General features: G+C 41.6%; 1 protein-coding gene across 2 annotated transcripts in view; it reads right to left on the reverse strand.

Annotated features, from left to right (window-relative positions):
- Positions 1 to 17,418, reverse strand: part of RAVER2 (ribonucleoprotein, PTB binding 2) — a 137,264-nt gene extending 119,846 nt beyond the window's left edge. The window contains exon 1 of one of the 2 annotated variants that reach the window (XM_025288541.3): positions 16,966 to 17,418. In XM_025288541.3, the coding sequence (XP_025144326.3) occupies positions 16,966 to 17,190 (225 nt within the window). In that variant the 5' untranslated portion in view covers positions 17,191 to 17,418. The remainder of the gene's footprint in view (positions 1 to 16,965) is intronic. The other variant, XM_025288540.3, reaches the window with a different exon arrangement.
- Between the last annotated feature and the right edge of the window lie 501 nt (positions 17,419 to 17,919).

Here is a 17,919-nt window from a genome sequence, read left to right on the forward strand (position 1 = left end):
GCTCACCTGGATAATCTCCCTTTTGATAATCCCAAATCAACTGAGTAATAACCTTAATTAATCTGCAAAAATTCTCTTTTGTCATGTATGTAACAATCACACATGTGACACCTTAGTAGGCAAAGCTCAAGAATATACGAGCATATGTATTATGTACATAGTCACAGTTTCATGGATTAGAAATCTTGGGGGGCTATTTCTAAATTCTGCCCACAACAATCACTAACAATAGATACCACTGTACCCTTGGGCCTCCCTGGTGGCTCAGTGGTAAAGAACCTGCCTGCCAATGCAGGAGACGCATGTTCAATCCCTGGGTCAGGAAGATTCTCTGGAGATGGAAATGGCAACCCACTCCAGTAATTTTGCCTGGGAAATCTCACGGACAGAGGAGATTGGTGGGTTACAGTCCATGGGGTCACAAAAGAGTCCGACATGACTTAACAACTAAATAACAAGAGTCCGACATGACTTAACAACTAAATAACAACTGTCCCTTAAACATACTTACACAAAATATCTTATTTAATACCTCAGGTTTCAGAGCTCAAGCAAGGTGAGAAGGACACTTGCCCAGAAGGGAAACCCAGCACAGTGTCAAGAACTCAAGCAAGGTGAGAAGGCCTTCTGGCCAGTGGAACAGCCCAGTGCAGGAAGAAGGAGCTTAAATTGGATGAGGCGGGCATCTGCATGGGAGAAGAGACAGTTTCCTCACAGTGGTGATGGGAGATTACTTACTCACAGGAGAATTGTTCAAATAAGTAAATAGGTTAAGGACCATGAACATCAGGTTTCTCCCTGTCAGAAAAAGAAGGAACAAATATGGATTGGGAGAGAGCTAGCGAGAAATCCATTATGTTAGACTGCAATCTAATACATCAGTGTGAACTCATTACTCTCGATAAAGGTGGAAATGTATGTGTGTACATAATACATGCTGCTGCTGCTGCTGCTAAGTCACTTCAGTCGTGTCCAACTCTGTGCGACCCCATAGACGGCAGCCCACCAGGCTCCCCCGTCCCTGGGATTCTCCAGGCAAGAACACTGGAGTGGGTTGCCATTTCCCTCTCCAATGCACGAAAGTGAAAAGTGAAAGTGAGTCGCTCAGTCGTGTCTGACTCTTCGCAACCCCATGGACTGTAGCCTACCAGGCTCCTCCATCCATGGGATTTTCCAGGCAAGAGTACTGGAGTGGGGTGCCATCGCCTTCTCCGACATAATACATATGCTAGTATATTCTTGAGCTTTGCCTACTAAGAGCAATTGACAGCAGGGACATCTCAAAGGCAATGAGTACATCTAGCTCCCAGATCCTGGCTTCTTAACATCATTTCCCCTAAAAAAAACTAGGCTCTGTAATGGTCATTGAGACTGTCACCACAAAATATCACAGGCAACAGAAACTTACCTTCCTCACAATTCTGAAAGCTAGAACTCCAAGATCAAGGTTCTACTTGGTTTGGCTTCTGCTGAGATCTTCTCCCTGGCGTGTACATGGTCACCTCCTCACTATGTCCTCCCATAGCCTCTCCTTGGTGATTGCACTCTTTGGGGTAGGGCTGGGGGTGAGGCACACAGCAGCAAGAGAGCTCTCTGGTGTCTTTTCTTCAATGACAATTATCCTATCAGACCAAGGCCCCACCTTTATGACTTCCTTTAAATTAAATTACTTCCACGAAGACCCCAGCCATCCTGGCACTTAGGGCTTCAACACATAAATTTGGGGGAACACAACTCTAATGAAATGGATGATTCAAGGGCGAAAGCAGTGGTTCCAAATCTTTTTGGCACCAGGGACCGGTTTCGTGGAAGACAATTTTTCCACAGAGCAGGCAGGGGGTGGGGATGGTTTGGGGATGATTACAGCACATTAAATTTATTGTGCTCCTATAAGCATCCAATGCCGCCACTGATCTAACAGGAGGCGGAGCTCTGGTGGTAATGGGAGCGATCGGGAGCGGCTGTAAACACAGGTAAAGCTCGCCTTGCTTGTGCACCACTCACCTCCTGCCGTGTGGCCCATTTTCTAACAGGCCACAGAGCAGTACCAGCCCACAGCCTCGGGGTTTGAGAACCCTGGGCTAAAGCACAGAAAGTAACAAGCTACATCATCTTACCATGTCAAAAACAAAGGAACTGCTCAGTGAACGACAGGGACACGTCAAAAGCATATCAGACCAAGAGACAAGATATAGAAGCAACCTAAGCGTCCATGAAAAGATGAATGGGTAAAAAAGATACTGTATATGTATACACGATAGAATATTAGCTTAAAATAATGATTAATAATTAGTTTAAAATAATGTTAAAAATAATGAAATTTTGCCATTTGCTACAACATACTTGGACCTGGAAGGTATTATGCTTAATGAAAATTTGACAGAGAAAGATAAATACTGTGTTATCACTTACATGTGGAATTCAAAAAATAAAACAAAGGAAGAAATGAATATAACAAAACAGAAACAGACTTACTGATATAGAGAACATCCTAGTGGTTATCAAGAGGGAGAGAGACGGGGAAAGGGTGCAAGAGACAGGGGGAGGGGATGAAGAGGTACAAAGCAGCATGTATTAAATAAGCTAGATATAAGGATGTAATATATGACACAGGGAATATAGCTAGAATATAGCTAATATTTCATCACTTTAAATGCAGTATAATCTATAAAAATACTGAATCACTCTGTTGTACACTTGAAATTAATATAACATTGCAAATCAACTATAATTAAAAAAAAAAAAGGACCCATTCCTTAAGTGTGAGAACCGAACTAGTGACTTGTTTCCAAAGAACAGTGAACAGGAAAAAAAAAGAGAATCTTTACAAAGAAGTGATGTAGCAGACATAATTTTAAACAAGTGATCAAGGTTAACATCACCAGTAGAAGTCATGCTGATGACATGTACCCCATCAAACAACGTGATCAGAAGTGGACTTCACCTCTGTGGAATTCTTCCCCAAATTCCATAACCCTGATCTCCCATAATAAAATGATTATACAAACCCAAGGTGAAGGGCGTTCTAAAAAATTTCTGACCAAATTATCAAGTCATGAGAAACAAAGAAAGGACAAAAAACAGGTGCATAATGGAGACTAAGGAGATGTGGTAACTGAATGTGGTACCCCGGATTGTAACCTGCAACAGGAAAAGGACATAAGTGAAAAAACAAATGAAATCCAAGCAAGTCTATAGTTCAGTTAATAATAATGTACCAATGTTACTTCCTTAGTCTTGACTAGTTTACCTTGATTACAAGGTTCGACATTAGGGAAATTGGGTAGAGAATATACAGGAACTCCATGTACTACCTTTGTAACTCTTTCTGTAAATCAAAAATTATTGCAAAATAAAAAGTTTATTTAAAAAAGGAAATAGGAGCCAGCTTAAAGAAGCTCCCACTATCCAAATGTAAAATAATTAAGGCATAAAACTAAGTAATGATAGTAATGGAGCATAACTCACTGAACAACATAGGAAACCAAGAGTTTACTTTTTGATATAAAGTAATAAATTAATAAATTGAACACTAGAAAGGGAATACAGGCATACCTCAGAGATATTGTAGGTTTGGTTCCAGATCACTCAATAAAGTGAATATCCAAAGTGAGACACATTTTTTTTTGGCCTTCCCAGTGCATATGAAAGTTATGTTTACACTATACTGCCATATATTAAGTGTGCAGTAGCACTGTCTTTAAAAAGCACATAATTTAAAAATACTTAACTGGGGAAAATTCTGAAAGAGATGGGAATACCAGACCACCTGACCTGCCTCTTGAGAAACCTGTACGCAGGTCAGGAAGCAACAGTTAGAACTGGACATGGAACAACAGACTGGTTCCAAATAGGAAAAGGAGTACGTCAAGGCTGTATATTGTCACCCTGCTTATTTAACTTCTATGCAGAGTACATCATGAGAACACTGGGCTGGAGGAAGCACAAGCTGGAATCAAGATTTCAGGGAGAAATATTAATAACCTCAGATATGCAGATGACACCACCTTTATGGCAGAAAGCAAAGAACTAAAGAGCCTCTTGATGAAAGTGAAAGTGGAGAGTGAAAAAGTTGGCTTAAAGCTTAACATTCAGAAAACTAAGATCATGGCATCTGGTCCCATCTCTTCATGGCAAATATATGGGGAAACAGTGGCTAACTTTATTATTTTGGGCTCCAAAATCACTGCAGATGATGATTGCAGCCATGAAATTAAAAGATGCTTACTCCTTGGAAGGAAAGTTATGCCCAAGCTAGACACCATATTAAAAAGCAGAGACATCACTTTGCCAACAAAGGTCTGTCTAGTCAAAGCTATGGTTTTTCCAGTAGTCAAGTATGGATGTGAGAGTTGGACTATAAAGAAAGCTGAGTGCCAAAGAATTGATGCTTTTGAACTGTGGTGTTGGAGAAGACTCTTAAGAGTCCCTTGGATTGCAAGGAGATCCAACCAGTCCATCCTAAAGCAGATCACTCCTGGATGTTCATTGGAAGGACTCATGTTGAAGCTGAAACTCCAATACTTTGGCCACCTGATGCGAAGAGCTGACTCAATAGAAAATACCCTGATGCTGGGAAAGATTACGGGCGGGAGGAGAAGGGGACAACAGAGGATGAGATGGTTGGATGGCATCACCGACTCAATGGACATGAGTTTGGGTAGACTCCGGGAGTTGGTGATGGACAGGGAGGCCTGGAGTGCTGCGGTTCATGGGGTCACAAAGAATTGGACATGACTGAGCGACTGAACTGAACTTGCTAAAAAATTGCTATCATCTGAGCCTTTAGCACATCATACTCTTTTTGCAGTAGTACCAAAGATCACTGATCACAGATCATCATCACAAATATAACAATGAAAAAGTTGGAAGTACTACAAAAATTGCCAAAATGTGTTACAGAGACATGAAGTGAGCAAATACTGTTGGGAAAATGGTGCTGAGAGACTTGCTTGATAAACTTTCAATTTGTAAAGAAAATGTAGTATCTGTGAAGTGTTAATAAAGCAAAGTACACTAAGATGAGGTATGCCAGTTTTAATTGAGTTTTAATTGAAGTGTGTCATCTCAAAATCCTTATTAATTACAAATAGAATTACAAATCTGCTTGTAGAAGCCCAGCAGATACCACTTTTTAAAAAGTCAGAGGGATCAAGATAACTTTACCAACAATGGGAAAATTCTACAACATGTACCACCCTGTGATGTTCCTGCCAAGGCTATATAACATGAATCTAATTATGCAGAACTAATCTAATTATTGATGCGTTTGAACTGTGGTGTTGGAGAAGACTCTTGCGAGTCCCTTGGACTGCAAGGAGATCCAACCAGTCCATCCTAAAGGAGATCAGTCCTGGGTGTTCATTGGAAGGACTGATGTTGAAGCTGAAACTCCAATACTTTGGCCACCTCATGCGAAAAGTTGACTCATTGGAAAAGACCCTGATGCTGGGAGGGATTGGGGGCAGGAGGAGAAGGGGACGACAGAGGATGAGATGGCTGGATGGCATCACCGACTTGATGAACATGAGTTTGGGTAAACTCCAGGAGTTGATGACAGACAAGGAGGCCTGGCATGCTGCAGTCCACGGAGTCGCAAAGAGTTGTACACGACTGAGCAACTGAACTGGACTTTTTAAAATGTTGAGTTTTAAGCCAACTTCTTCATGGTAGTTTCACAAAGTTTCATGGTAACGATGTGTTTATGCTGGAGAAAGTCCATATTTGTAAGAAATACACAATAAAAGTCCTCAGGTTGATAGAAAGTAGGTCAGTACTCTCTCAAACAATTCAGGAAAAATAAGTTCTTTGTACTTATAACTTCTCTGTAAGTTTGTGATTATTTCAAAATTTAAAACTTCCCAGATTCACATGTTCTTGTTTATTGCTGTTACATCTATTCTAGATCAGGATGCAAAAAACTAACAAGATATAAAGTCAGAGAGATGGAGACTAATCAGAAATCAAAAGCAAGCAGCTGAACTTGAGGGTAATAGAAGATTCAAAGTTCAGGAAATAAAGGCAAACTGGGAACTATAAGCAGATAATCTCTATAGTGGGTTAAGGAAAGATATAAAAACTGGCTAGGGCAAAGGAAGTGAGGTGGGGCTGGGTGAAAGGTGATGGCAGGAAAGAGGCAAAGAATATATGTGCAAATACAGGCTCAAACAGATGCAAGTCTAAAGCTATTTTGGTAACAAAGGTTTAACAGAAAGCTTCAAACTCATAAGGCATATGTACAAGCATAGGAATGAAGGAAATCTAAAGATAATGATGGTAAATAAGCTCAAAATTAAGCATCAAATGCCTAGAAAACAAATTTAGGGACACACAATAAGTTAGGACTCAGAAATCTAACAAAGAAGAAATTTATCAGAGCAATAGTTACTGTGAGTAGTCTTGATATGTTTTTTAAAAAGAAACCTTTGCCTCCACACATGTTAAGTGGGAAATAATACATTATAGTATCTTAGACTCTAAGAAAAAAAATTCTGAACATCTACTCTGTGCCAGGCATACTATGTAAAATGTTAGTAATGCTGCATAACCAGAGAACAACGAACACTGACATCAAACATAAGTGACATAGGTGACTTTCTTAAAAAGAAAATTAAGAAGCCTGATTTACTTCTTGCCCAGAAAGAGGACCGTGCCACCTATGCATAAACGTGGCCCACAGAAGTTTCTGCTGAAAACTCTTCTCAAGAAGCAGCTTTGGACCTGTTCAAGTGGTCCATACTCAGGTGAAGTCCCAAAAACATGATCAAAACTATAACAGTGTGGTAAGGTGTTCCTCAATCTAGGTATAAAATCTCCCAGAATGAGATCAGAGGTAAATTGCAAGAGATCCATAGCACCTTTAACTTACATGCAGATTTCTATGCGCCTATGAACATTAGAGGGGATTCCCTAATAGCTCAGTTGGTAAAGAATCCGCCTGCAATGCAGGAGACCCCAGTTTGATTCCTGGGTTGGGAAGATCTACAGGAGAAGGGATAGGCTACCCACTCCAGTATTCTTGGGCTTCCCTTGTGGCTCAGTTGGTAAAGAATCTGCCTGTAATGTGGGAGACCCTGGTTCAATCCCTGCGTAGGGAAAATCCCCTGGAGAAGGGAAAGGCGACCCATTCCAGTATTCTGGCCTGGAGAATTCCATGGACTGTATAAGTCCATGGCGTCGCAAAGACCCCGACACGACTGAGGGACCTGCACGTGAACACTGGAACTTTTCTGGAGAGGGGGTTTACAGCTTTCAGCCTAGTCACAGCCATAAACAGCTGGCTGATAGAATAATTATATGTGAATGGAGTTCACTGCCAAAAAAGCTAACGCAATCTTACAATGCAAAATGTGTTCATCTTACAAACTAATCCTGAAAACCTGCCATGTGCCAGACACATTAACAGAAGCATAGCATTCTAGAACAAAGAGGTGGGCAGTCTCCTTCTGTTTTAAACTTCCCTTGGAACAATGTGTCAGCTTCTGGGTTAAACACTGGCGACACCAAGGTAAATATTACATAACCCCTGTCCTTTGAAACACTTCGGATACAGTGTATGTATGGGAATTACAATCATAACACAGTGTGGGTTAAGAATATAACTTTGGAATCAAAAAGACATTAGCTTTTCTCCACTCTACCAATAAGATGAATGACTACACGGACTGCTTGACATTAATTTTGCACCTCTGTTTCCCTATCAATAAAATGAGAATTGAAAAATGCTGATCTTACAGCCTTGGAAAAAGGATTAAACATAATGCAAAAGCAGCACAGTGCCTAGCAACAGTTGTTTAGGTGCTAAGTCCTGTCCAACTCTTTTGCAACGCCATGGACTGTAGCCCTCCACTTTCCTCTGTCCACGGGATTCTCCAGGCAAGAATACTGGAGTGGGTTGCCGTTTCTTCTCCAGGGGACCTTACCAACCCAGGGATTGAATCCACATCTCCAGCACTGGCAGTCGAATTCTTTACCACTGCGCCACCACAGCAGGCCCCCAATAAACAAAGGTTATTATCATTATTACAGAAATTCAGAGAAAGGAGACTTTGCTCCAGCTGAGGGATGATAAGGAGATTTCAGCTAGACTACTATACTCAACTCTGAGTGCCACATTTTAAGAGATCCAACAACAAAATGATAGTGGTGTGTGTTTAGAGAAAAATAAACAAGACAGTGAGGCAACTCAGACTCATGTTCTAAATGGAGTGGTTTGAAGGAAGCAAGGCTGTAAGTTAAAAAAGAGAATACCATAATTTCTCCATGCTACTAGAGGAGAAAAGTTGGGTCAAGAAATCAAAATTTCAGGGAAATAGATTTTATATATTTAATATAAATAAGACATTTATAACAACAAAAGCTGTCTGAAGATGGAGCAGGATATCTTACAAAGAAGTGATTTCTTTGAGACTAAATGTGTTAAAAATGTGCTGGAATCCATGTGTTTAGGACCCTGCAAACATATTCACGCAATGCAGGAGACCCGAGTTCAATCCTTGGGTCGGGAAGATCTCTTGGAGGAGGGCATGGCAACCCACTCCAGTATTCTTGCAGGAGAATTCCATGGACAGAAGAGTCTGGTGGGCTACAGTTGATGGTGTTGTGAAAAGCCAGACAAGACTGAGCAACTAACACACTATTCAACCAAAGGGTTAGATAAAATGTCTTCTGCCATCCTTTCCACTAAGTTTTCATGTTTTTTAAATTAAAATTCTGTATTATTTAGGATACTATTGGTTGTAATAACATAAGATCCACTTGGAAAAAGAAACGTTATGACAAACCTAGATAGCATATTAAAAAGCAGAGACATCACTTTGCCAACAAATTGTCAACAAAGGTCCATAGAGTCAAAGCTATGCTTTTTCCAGTAGTCATATATGGATGTGAGAGTTGGACCATAAAGAAGGCTGAACACCAAAGAAATGATGCTTTCCAACTGTGGTGCTGGAGAAGACTTTCAAGAGTCCCTTAGACAGCAAGGAGATGAAACCAGTCAATCCTAAAGGAAATCAATTCTGAATATTCTTTGGAAGGACTGATACTGAAGCCCCAATACTTTGGTTACCTGATGCGAATAGCTGACTCATTGAAAAAGACCCTGATATGCTGGGAAAGACTGAGGGCAGGAGGAGAAGGGAAGTTAGAGTCTTATATACCTAAGAAATTCAAAGGTAGGTCAAGTTTTAGACACAGTTTGACCAGGGTTCTAGCTCAGCTTCTCTACTCTTTTTCCTTCCTTCTTTCTTTCTCTTCAGGTCAATTCTCCTTTGGATGTCTGCTTTGTCCTCATAATGTCAACTGAATCAGAGCAATGAGTCTCTGCATTCATATTCCATGCAAAGAAAGAATTACTTATCTTAACAACCAAAGTCCTAAGCTTCTTTATTATACCAGGCTGAAATAATCACCATGGCCAAGGGACTCCCCTATGCTGACTGGCATAGGTCCAGGTTATTGCCCATCCTTTAAACAATTACAATGGCAAAAGCGAAGAATTCCGTTCATTGGTTATGTCACTTGCACAGATGGGGACAGAGAGCAAACCCAGTCAAATCACATCACTAAATAAGGGAGGGGTAGGTCCTCAGAGAAAGATCTGGGTGCTATTAGGGAAAACAAGAAGAAAAAAGGAGACTGAAAAGGTAGGCAACAGCATCAGGGTCTGCGAAAGAAACAGATTGCACACTCAAACCCTAAGTAGCTGGAGAGAATTTTTGAAAGAGACTATCTTTAAAAGTTCACAGAAAGCCCATGGTTAGCAACAGTCAGTCCACTACAACCTCCAGGCCTAATTAGGCAAGGGGAGTGATTACAACCACCCAGGTAACCTAGTTGAATAAAAGTGAAAGTCGCTCAGTTGTGTCTGACTCCTTGTGACCCCATGGACTATACAAGTCCATGGAATTCTCCAGGCCAGAATACTGGAGTGGGTTGCCATTTGCTTCTCCAGGGGATCTTCCCAACCCAGGGACTGAACCCAGGTCTCCCACATTGCAGGCATATTCTTCACCAGCTGAGCCACCTCTGGTTGCATGTAGAGACCCATTGGAAAGAAACTGTGACCTCTGAAAGAGGAACCAACCAAGCCCCAGGTAACCTGGAAGATAGGGAACTGGGTGAATAAACGCCTCACTCTTTCTCTCCTCCATGCTTTGATCTCCCACGAGAGGTTTGGCCAAATGCAATCAGAAACAAGAGAATGAGAGAGCCCTGTTAGTGCAACCCACAGCAAAGTCAGCCTCCAAGGACACAAAGCAGGTGATAAGGGTGGAGAAAGGTCTGGAGAAACAAGTCGAAGATATTCGGTATAGCAACCAAGGACTGTCTTCTGCAGATAATCATGAGCCAAAATTGATAATACACACACACATGTTCTAAGTCATCTGATCTTCCCACTTCTCATTCAGTAACCCTCACTGAACACTATCCCCTGTGAGTAAGGCAACTGCTTCTTAGGCAAACGAAGTAAAAACACACCCAGGATTTCTAATAAGCCATTATAGATCTTTAAATTTATAGATGATCTGGTTTTCTGTATTTATATTATAATATTCTTTCATTAGCCTGTTCTAGCTGGGCTAAGCACAAAGCTTTTTGCCCACAGATGAGACATGAGCCCTGGAGACCCTTAAGGGTTACTGGCTGTAATATAGGGACAGTAAGTGCAAATAGAAGAATCAAGAGACACAACTCAGGGGGTTAGTAAACCTCTTAGCAGCAACAGCCTTTGATTAGAGTTGATCTCATTTACTGCTGCCCTGATCTTCTGAATCTTATTTATTTAAAGAACAGTTCCCTTAAATGCAGCCCCTTCTTTGGCATCTCACATAAGACACAGGTGCACCCATCAATGACTGAAAACTGGAAGTCTCTGCTCCAGCGCAAAGCTAACCAGATATTATTGTACTATTTAGAGTAATCTTACACTTTAGAAGCATCATAGCTTAAATAAATGTTAAAATGCTAACCAGCAAAGCTAAATACCACCAACTATATCCCTTCTATGGGAAAACACATTGCAAGTCCAAAAATAACTTATAAGCATAACTCATTCATTAATTAGGGAATGGTCTATAAATCACCTGAAACTTCTCTAGATTGCTCGTTAGCACTCAGCATTGTGATGCTAACCACAAAGTACTCCTCTTCTCAAATGTGTTTTTAGAGCAAGAATAAGCATTGCTGAAACACTTTTTAAGAATTTCTGCCAAGACTAGAAGTTCACTGAGCCAGTGGTGTCCCAGAAATGTAGAAATATATTCTTTTCGCAGCTTTCAGTCCTTGTTACACTGGGACACAGGAAACATGTAGAACCCCACGATGTAGTCAATTGTGATTACACTAAAAAAAGAAAACGCGATAGGTAACTTTAAAGTAGTAGAAACTACTATACTAAGAAAAGTAACTTTTGAAGTAAGTAAAATGACATCCTCAGTAAGAAAAAGAATGATATCATAATGTAAAAACATCCTGCTATTGTCAAGAAAAAGTGATGAATTAACAGCCCCAGCTTAAAGCGAGGCAATGATTATTGAATATATTGTTAGAGAAAACAAATAAGGTATATTTTTAAATCCCACAGTTAAAGAACACAAAGTATGTGAGAAAACTCTATTGGTTTCTAACATTAAAAAAAAAAAGTGGGAATAAATAGCATTTAAGGAGAAAATCAACCAGAGTTTCCTACATTTGGTGGTTTGTTATTCTAAAAAAGTGCTATGCTTTCAAATGGGCCTCCATGAATTAACCATCAAGCTTCTCAATTGACTACCATAATAGAGCACTTTGAAATCAAAGTTCAGTTCAGTTGCTCGGCTGTTTCTGACTCTTTGTGACCCCACGGAATGCAGCACACCAGGTTTTCCTGTCTATCACCAACTCCCGGAGTTTGCTCAAACTCATGTCTATCGAGTCGGTGATGCCATCCAATCATCCCGTCCTCTGTCGTCCCCTTTTCCTGCCTTCAATCTTTCCCAGCATCAGGGTCTTTTCCAATGAGTCAGTTCTTCACATCAGGTGGCCAAAATATTGGAGTTTGAGCTTCAGCACCCGTCCTTCCAATGAATATTCAGGACTGATTTCCTTTAGGATTGACTGATTGGATCTCCTTGCAGTCCAAGGGACTCTCAAGGGTCTTCTCCAACACCACAGTTCAAAAGCATCAATTCTCTGGCGCTCAGCTTTCTTTATGGTCCAACTCTCACATCCATACATGACTACTGGAAAAACCATAGCTTTGACTAGACGGACTTTTGTTGACAAAGTGATGTCTCTGCTTTTTAATATGCTGTCTAGGTTGGTCATAGCTTTTCTTTCAAGAAGTAAATGTCTTTTAATTTCATGGCTGCAGTCACCACCTGCAGTGGTGACTTGGAGCCCAAGAAAATAAAGTCTCTCACTGTTTCCACTTCTCCACCATCTATTTGCCATGAAATGAAAGTTACTAATATCCAAAGAGACAACAGAGTGTTTTTTCTATTTACCAATCCTGGCTATTAGCCCAAGTACTTCACATTTTCTAATTACACAGTGTCTTTCAGATTTTAAAATAAATACAACAAAGAAAAAATACACGCATACAATATGTAAGAAAGAAACCTGAATGAACTCAAACAATATAGGAAATAAATACCACTGTTTCTCCATTTTGAAACCCTAGTAACAATGCTACTGAAACAGAATCAGGTTAATCATAAAATATACACAATTTATAGAAATACAATTAAAAAAAAAAGAAATACAATTTAAAAATCCACATATTAGGGCACTACCTTAACTAATCAAAATTCTAAAGTCTGAGTTGCAAAAGACTATTCACACATATAGACACACACATATACACAATGGCTACAGTGAATAAGAACCAGTGTTCACAGCATCGTTATTATTCATTATAAATAATGATAGTAATTATTGTAAATATTAGTCATAATAAATAAATCACTACAATTACATTCCAAAACACATACATTCAAAGACATAACTATAAATATCATTATCACAGTGGGATGGAATACTCAGGGATTGAGGTGGCTTTAAAAAGTTAGAGTTGAATCCAGGGCAGGACCAATAAAAAAATGAGACTAGAAATGTAGGCAGGGGCCAAGTTACAAAAAGCTAGAGCCTTACATTTCTATCCTAGTATGTCATGCTTCTCAAGTGATGTCTGAGTACTCCATGGTAATACCAGAGTGTGGAAAATCACAGGATAAAGACAGTGGATCTTCCTTCAGTGTCAAGTTTATGAAAAAAAAGATCTGGAGGGAAGTTAACTGAGTTGAAGTCATTGTTTTTATATTAAATCCAACTTTACTAGAACATAAAATCAATGTGAATTTTTCAGACAGGACATGAGGCTTCAAAGGAATTTCACTTGCAGTAGGCTAATTCAGGTTCACTGTTCCTTACAATTTGAAGAAAAGAGACAAATAACGGAGAATTGAAGGAAAGTTTGAGAATCAGTGTTGGGAACAGGAATGGGGAGCCAAAGATTTGTTGTTGTTTTAATAGGAGAGTGACATGGTCAGATTTGTGCTTTGGGACGCTCTCTCAGGGAAGTGGAACAGGATGGGCTAAAACCTAGAAGATAGCACAGTAATGAGAATAGGCAACAAACAGAAAAGCTGTAAATTTGTGCAAGAAATGAAAAGGATATGAACCAGAGTTGAAGCTATGAGAACACAGAGGGCTGGGAGGACTCCAGAAAGCATACGATGGTCACCAGGAAGCACCTGACTGATGGCGGTAACTATTCTTTTGAGAACTTATTAGTTCTCAAGGTGTTCCTTTTTTTAGAGCAAGTATTTCTACTACTGTAAGGTATTTGATATTTGTACCTTTAAAAGTTCGAACTTAAAAATAACATTGTATGTCTTCTAATCATAGGAAGAGTATAGCTGTGGGATGGTATTGTAAATCTCTTATACCAAAAATTAAACAAAACATGAGTAAGATTTAAGAAACTATGTTTAATTAAGAAAATGTCCACGTTTTCAAAATGTTAAGAAGAAATCACTGGGCTCCTACTGATCAATCACCAACACAGCGTTTCTAGAAACATGACTATACAGTTTGAGAACTCGAGTTAGGAATGACTTTGATCCTTAATGTGATATTACCAAATAAATGGATGAATCAACATAGCTTCTCCTAGAAAAGAACAAGAATTTGGGTATTTAAAATATCTCATTACTTAGAAATTGGACAAAAACTAGTCTTTTAACTTTTTTTAACCATGTTAGTCACTTTATAAGGAATAAATAGGAGTTTATCTAGGTGATACTGGCTAAACAATACAAAATAAAATTAAACTTAATCCTTCACTAGTAAAGTTGACAGTAAAATGCAGCCACTAGGTAAAATCAGAATTAGAATGGTTATGGGAAATAAAACATAAAATATTTACAGAACACATTCATGGAAATATTCCAACTTGAGAAGTAGATCAAGTAAATGTTAATTTTATTGGACTAGTAAAAATAGCAATTCTTAACTTTAAATATTCTGAAGAAAAGTGTCTTTTAATTGCTTATAAAAATTAGCATATTTGGCCTACTCTACTTATTTATGTAACACAGACTATTGGTAGTTATGATTGTGATCAGAAAACCTAGGAACAGTACAAGTACTGAAGACAATAGAAAAAAGAAAAACACACTACTCAAGCAAATGTTATCTGTAATCTAACACTGATCTGTTTAAATTTTAAACTGCACTATCAGAAATACTTAAAATATTTCATTATAGAAATGATCACACAAAAAATAAAGACTAGGACAAGTCTGGAAACCAGTATTCCAGGTGCTAATAACGGTTTGTTCTGTTGCTTACAGATGAAACTCTTCAGTTCTCAAAAAACCTGGCATAAAAATTTAACTTAACATAAAAATTTAAGATACTTTACTTGTCATAAAAGATTCATCTACATATACAGATCTTATACCAGTTTCATTTGATAATTTATGCTTACTACCTTATCGTTGTTGTTGGGTCACTACGTCAAGCCCAATTCTTTGCGATTCCATGAACTGCAGCACGCCAGGGTTCCCTGTCCCTCACTTTCTCCCAGAGTTTGCTCAAATTCCATCTATCTTACAGAAAATCCTAAAATTGAGATTATACATAAATTCATAACAGAGGGAGACTATCTCAAAAATATAAATCAGTGTAATTTTCATAAAACCTCTCTCCATCACTAACAAGTAATTAACTATTCCTTTTATTGGACTCTTTGATATATTTTTTCCAAGTTTCTTAAGACAGGAGATGAGAAAGATACCAACAACAAAGAAAAAATAGAAATGTCTAAAATTTATGGTTCAAATATTTTTAGAATTAATGCAAAGAAATGTGATAGCAAAAGTAGCTGACATTCTACAAAGGAAATCAAGACACTCCTCTCTCTTCTAGATTACCTACACATAAAACTATTCCTTCAATTTTTTTTTTTTTTTAATGCCATCTGCCTTTTCCAAGCCTCCCTCTTTCTGAGCTCACTTGCTGTCCTCTCTTTGCGTGGGCACGGGAAAGTTGCTTCAATGAAATCAGTCCATTGCAGTTGTCCTTACAGTATTACAAAACATTACCCGCCTGAGGGGAAGTGGACAATAATGCAAAGAGTTGAAAGAGGGATGAGATGTACAAATACTGACAGAGACTTTTTTACATTGCTTTTTTGAAACAAAATGTCCCTTCATGCATATGGGTTACAAGGTTACATGCTCACATTTATTGTGAATGGCTATGTAAGATCTAATTACAAAGCAGCGAGGCACTGGTCTCATTATTTAACGGATCTAATGGAAGAACCGCTGCAATTATCAATAGGCAGCACCCCCCCACCCCTCCACCCCCCACCCCCCCCCACACACACGGAATACCATGCATCCCACTATAGGAGGGAGCTACACTAATTGCCTCAAATCTGCAACCACCAGGACAGCCCACCCTCCCCATCCCCACAAAATATAGAAATTCTAGCTAAATGTTAAATATACGTGAACATCTAGACAATGAAGAAACCCTGAACAGTCAAAAGAAATTCGGGGTTTTTTTTGGTTTAAAAAAAAATGCATGCACACATGAAAAGATAGATAGTATTTCACGTTAACGGTGTTATCTTTAAGTATCAAACATACCGGTGATTTCTATCCCACTCCCACCCTGCGTTGCGCTTCTTTGTGTTTTCTAGTTTTCTTACAATGAGCAAACGAGCATGTTAATTTGGCAATCCAGGAGGCGGGGGCGGTGGGGAGGGGGTGGTGATGGTAAAGTCAATTTGATGTAGAACTTAAAGCAACAGTTAATTTGGTTCAAAGACGCAGAGAAACCTATCTCGAAGCCTTCTCGGAGTCAGTAAGACGGCAGCAAGGCTCCCCAGAGCGCTGCGATAACCTCTATAACCAGGGTCTTAGCAGACTGAGGGGACAGAGTTGTTTCATACAAACTCGGGCAAGTGCTCCAAAGAGCAGCAAAACTCACTCCTTGCTCTCCCGTGACCCCGCCCCCATGGCACACCCAGGTCCCGAGGACTCTGCGGGACCCTGCGCCCGTTCAACTTGCTCCCAAAGCCTTGGTTTCCGCCCCCTCCCAACCCAAACTGTGCTCCGCAGCCCACCGCCACTCTCCTTCATCTACTCCCCCAAACCCTTCCCGCGACACACGATCCTGGAACCGGCCGGACTTAAGAGACAGCGCTCCGGGTTCCCGTGACCTTGGACAAGCCCCTTCGCCTCTCCGAGCCTCAGTTTCTTAACGTGCCTCCCTAGCAGGGCGACCGCGGGCTCAGAAACCGGGGGGCTCTGCAAAAGCCACGGACGGTGCTCGTAACTCTGCACGACCCCTCCTCCCCCGGACCGCTCGCAGACGCCGGGCACCAGCCTGGACACCTAAGGGGCAGCTCTGTTCTGCAGCTGCTGCGCCGGAGCCCCCGGGGACGCGTCGCCTCGCAGCCCGTCCCCGTACCTGGCAGCTGCTGTCCTGGGGCAGGTTCTTCACCAGGATTTTTCTGCGGTTGCTAAGCTCCCGGCGCATCCGCTGCAGCCGCGCGGCGACCTCCTCCGGGTGCAGCGCCGCGGGTAAGGGGCCCCGGGCGTCGCCGCGCGCCTCGGAGAAGGGGCTCGGCCCGCGCAGCCCCGACCCCGGCGCCGCCGCGCCCCCTTCGCCGCCGCCGTCTCCCGCCGCCGCCATCTTCCCGGGCGCCCGGCGGCTGCGGGCTCCTCGGAGGCTCGAGGGGAACGGAGAGAGCGAGCGGGAGGAGGCCGCAGAGCGGGCCCAGCCGCGGGGAGGGAGGGAGAAGGGGGACGGAGGCGGTGCCGCAGCCAGCAGCCGGCGGGCGGGAAGAGGAAACCTGAGCGCCGAGGAGGAGCCCAGAACCACCTCGCGGGGACCTCCCCTCGGGCCGCGGGCCCCGGAGCACTGGAGCGCCCGCCCCTCCCGCCCGCCCGCGAGGGCCTCGGCGCCGCCCCGCGGACACCTGTGCTGGCGCGGGCGGGCGCGCTCCCCTCCCCTCAAAGCCCTAGGGAACTCCCAGGTTTGGACACTAGGTATGCGGCCCTTTGGCACCGGCTTCCCCGGGGGCACTCGAGCCCCAAACGCCTGTCCCCGCGCGGCCTTCCCACGTGACACCCTAACTGTCCCCGAGCTCCCCTCGAAACTCCCGCGCTGGGATAGCTCCGGGGCTCACGACGCGCCTTCAGCCCCTGCAAACCCGGGGAGGCCCCTCCCCACCCCGGACGGTGACCCTTCCGCCGTGCTCAACGTGTACACATTTGGCAAAGAAATTAAGAGTTCTCAGTGAAAAATAAAATGTGAGATTTTCTAGGGAGTACAAAGAAAGATGTTCTGGAGGCAATTTTTTATATTTGGAAAAACCTGATAGCAAAGTATTTTCCTGGCTGTATCTATGAGAAAGCCTGT

This window comes from Bubalus bubalis, chromosome 6 (genome assembly GCF_019923935.1).
Source record: "Bubalus bubalis isolate 160015118507 breed Murrah chromosome 6, NDDB_SH_1, whole genome shotgun sequence".
Taxonomy (NCBI): Eukaryota; Metazoa; Chordata; class Mammalia; order Artiodactyla; family Bovidae; genus Bubalus; species Bubalus bubalis.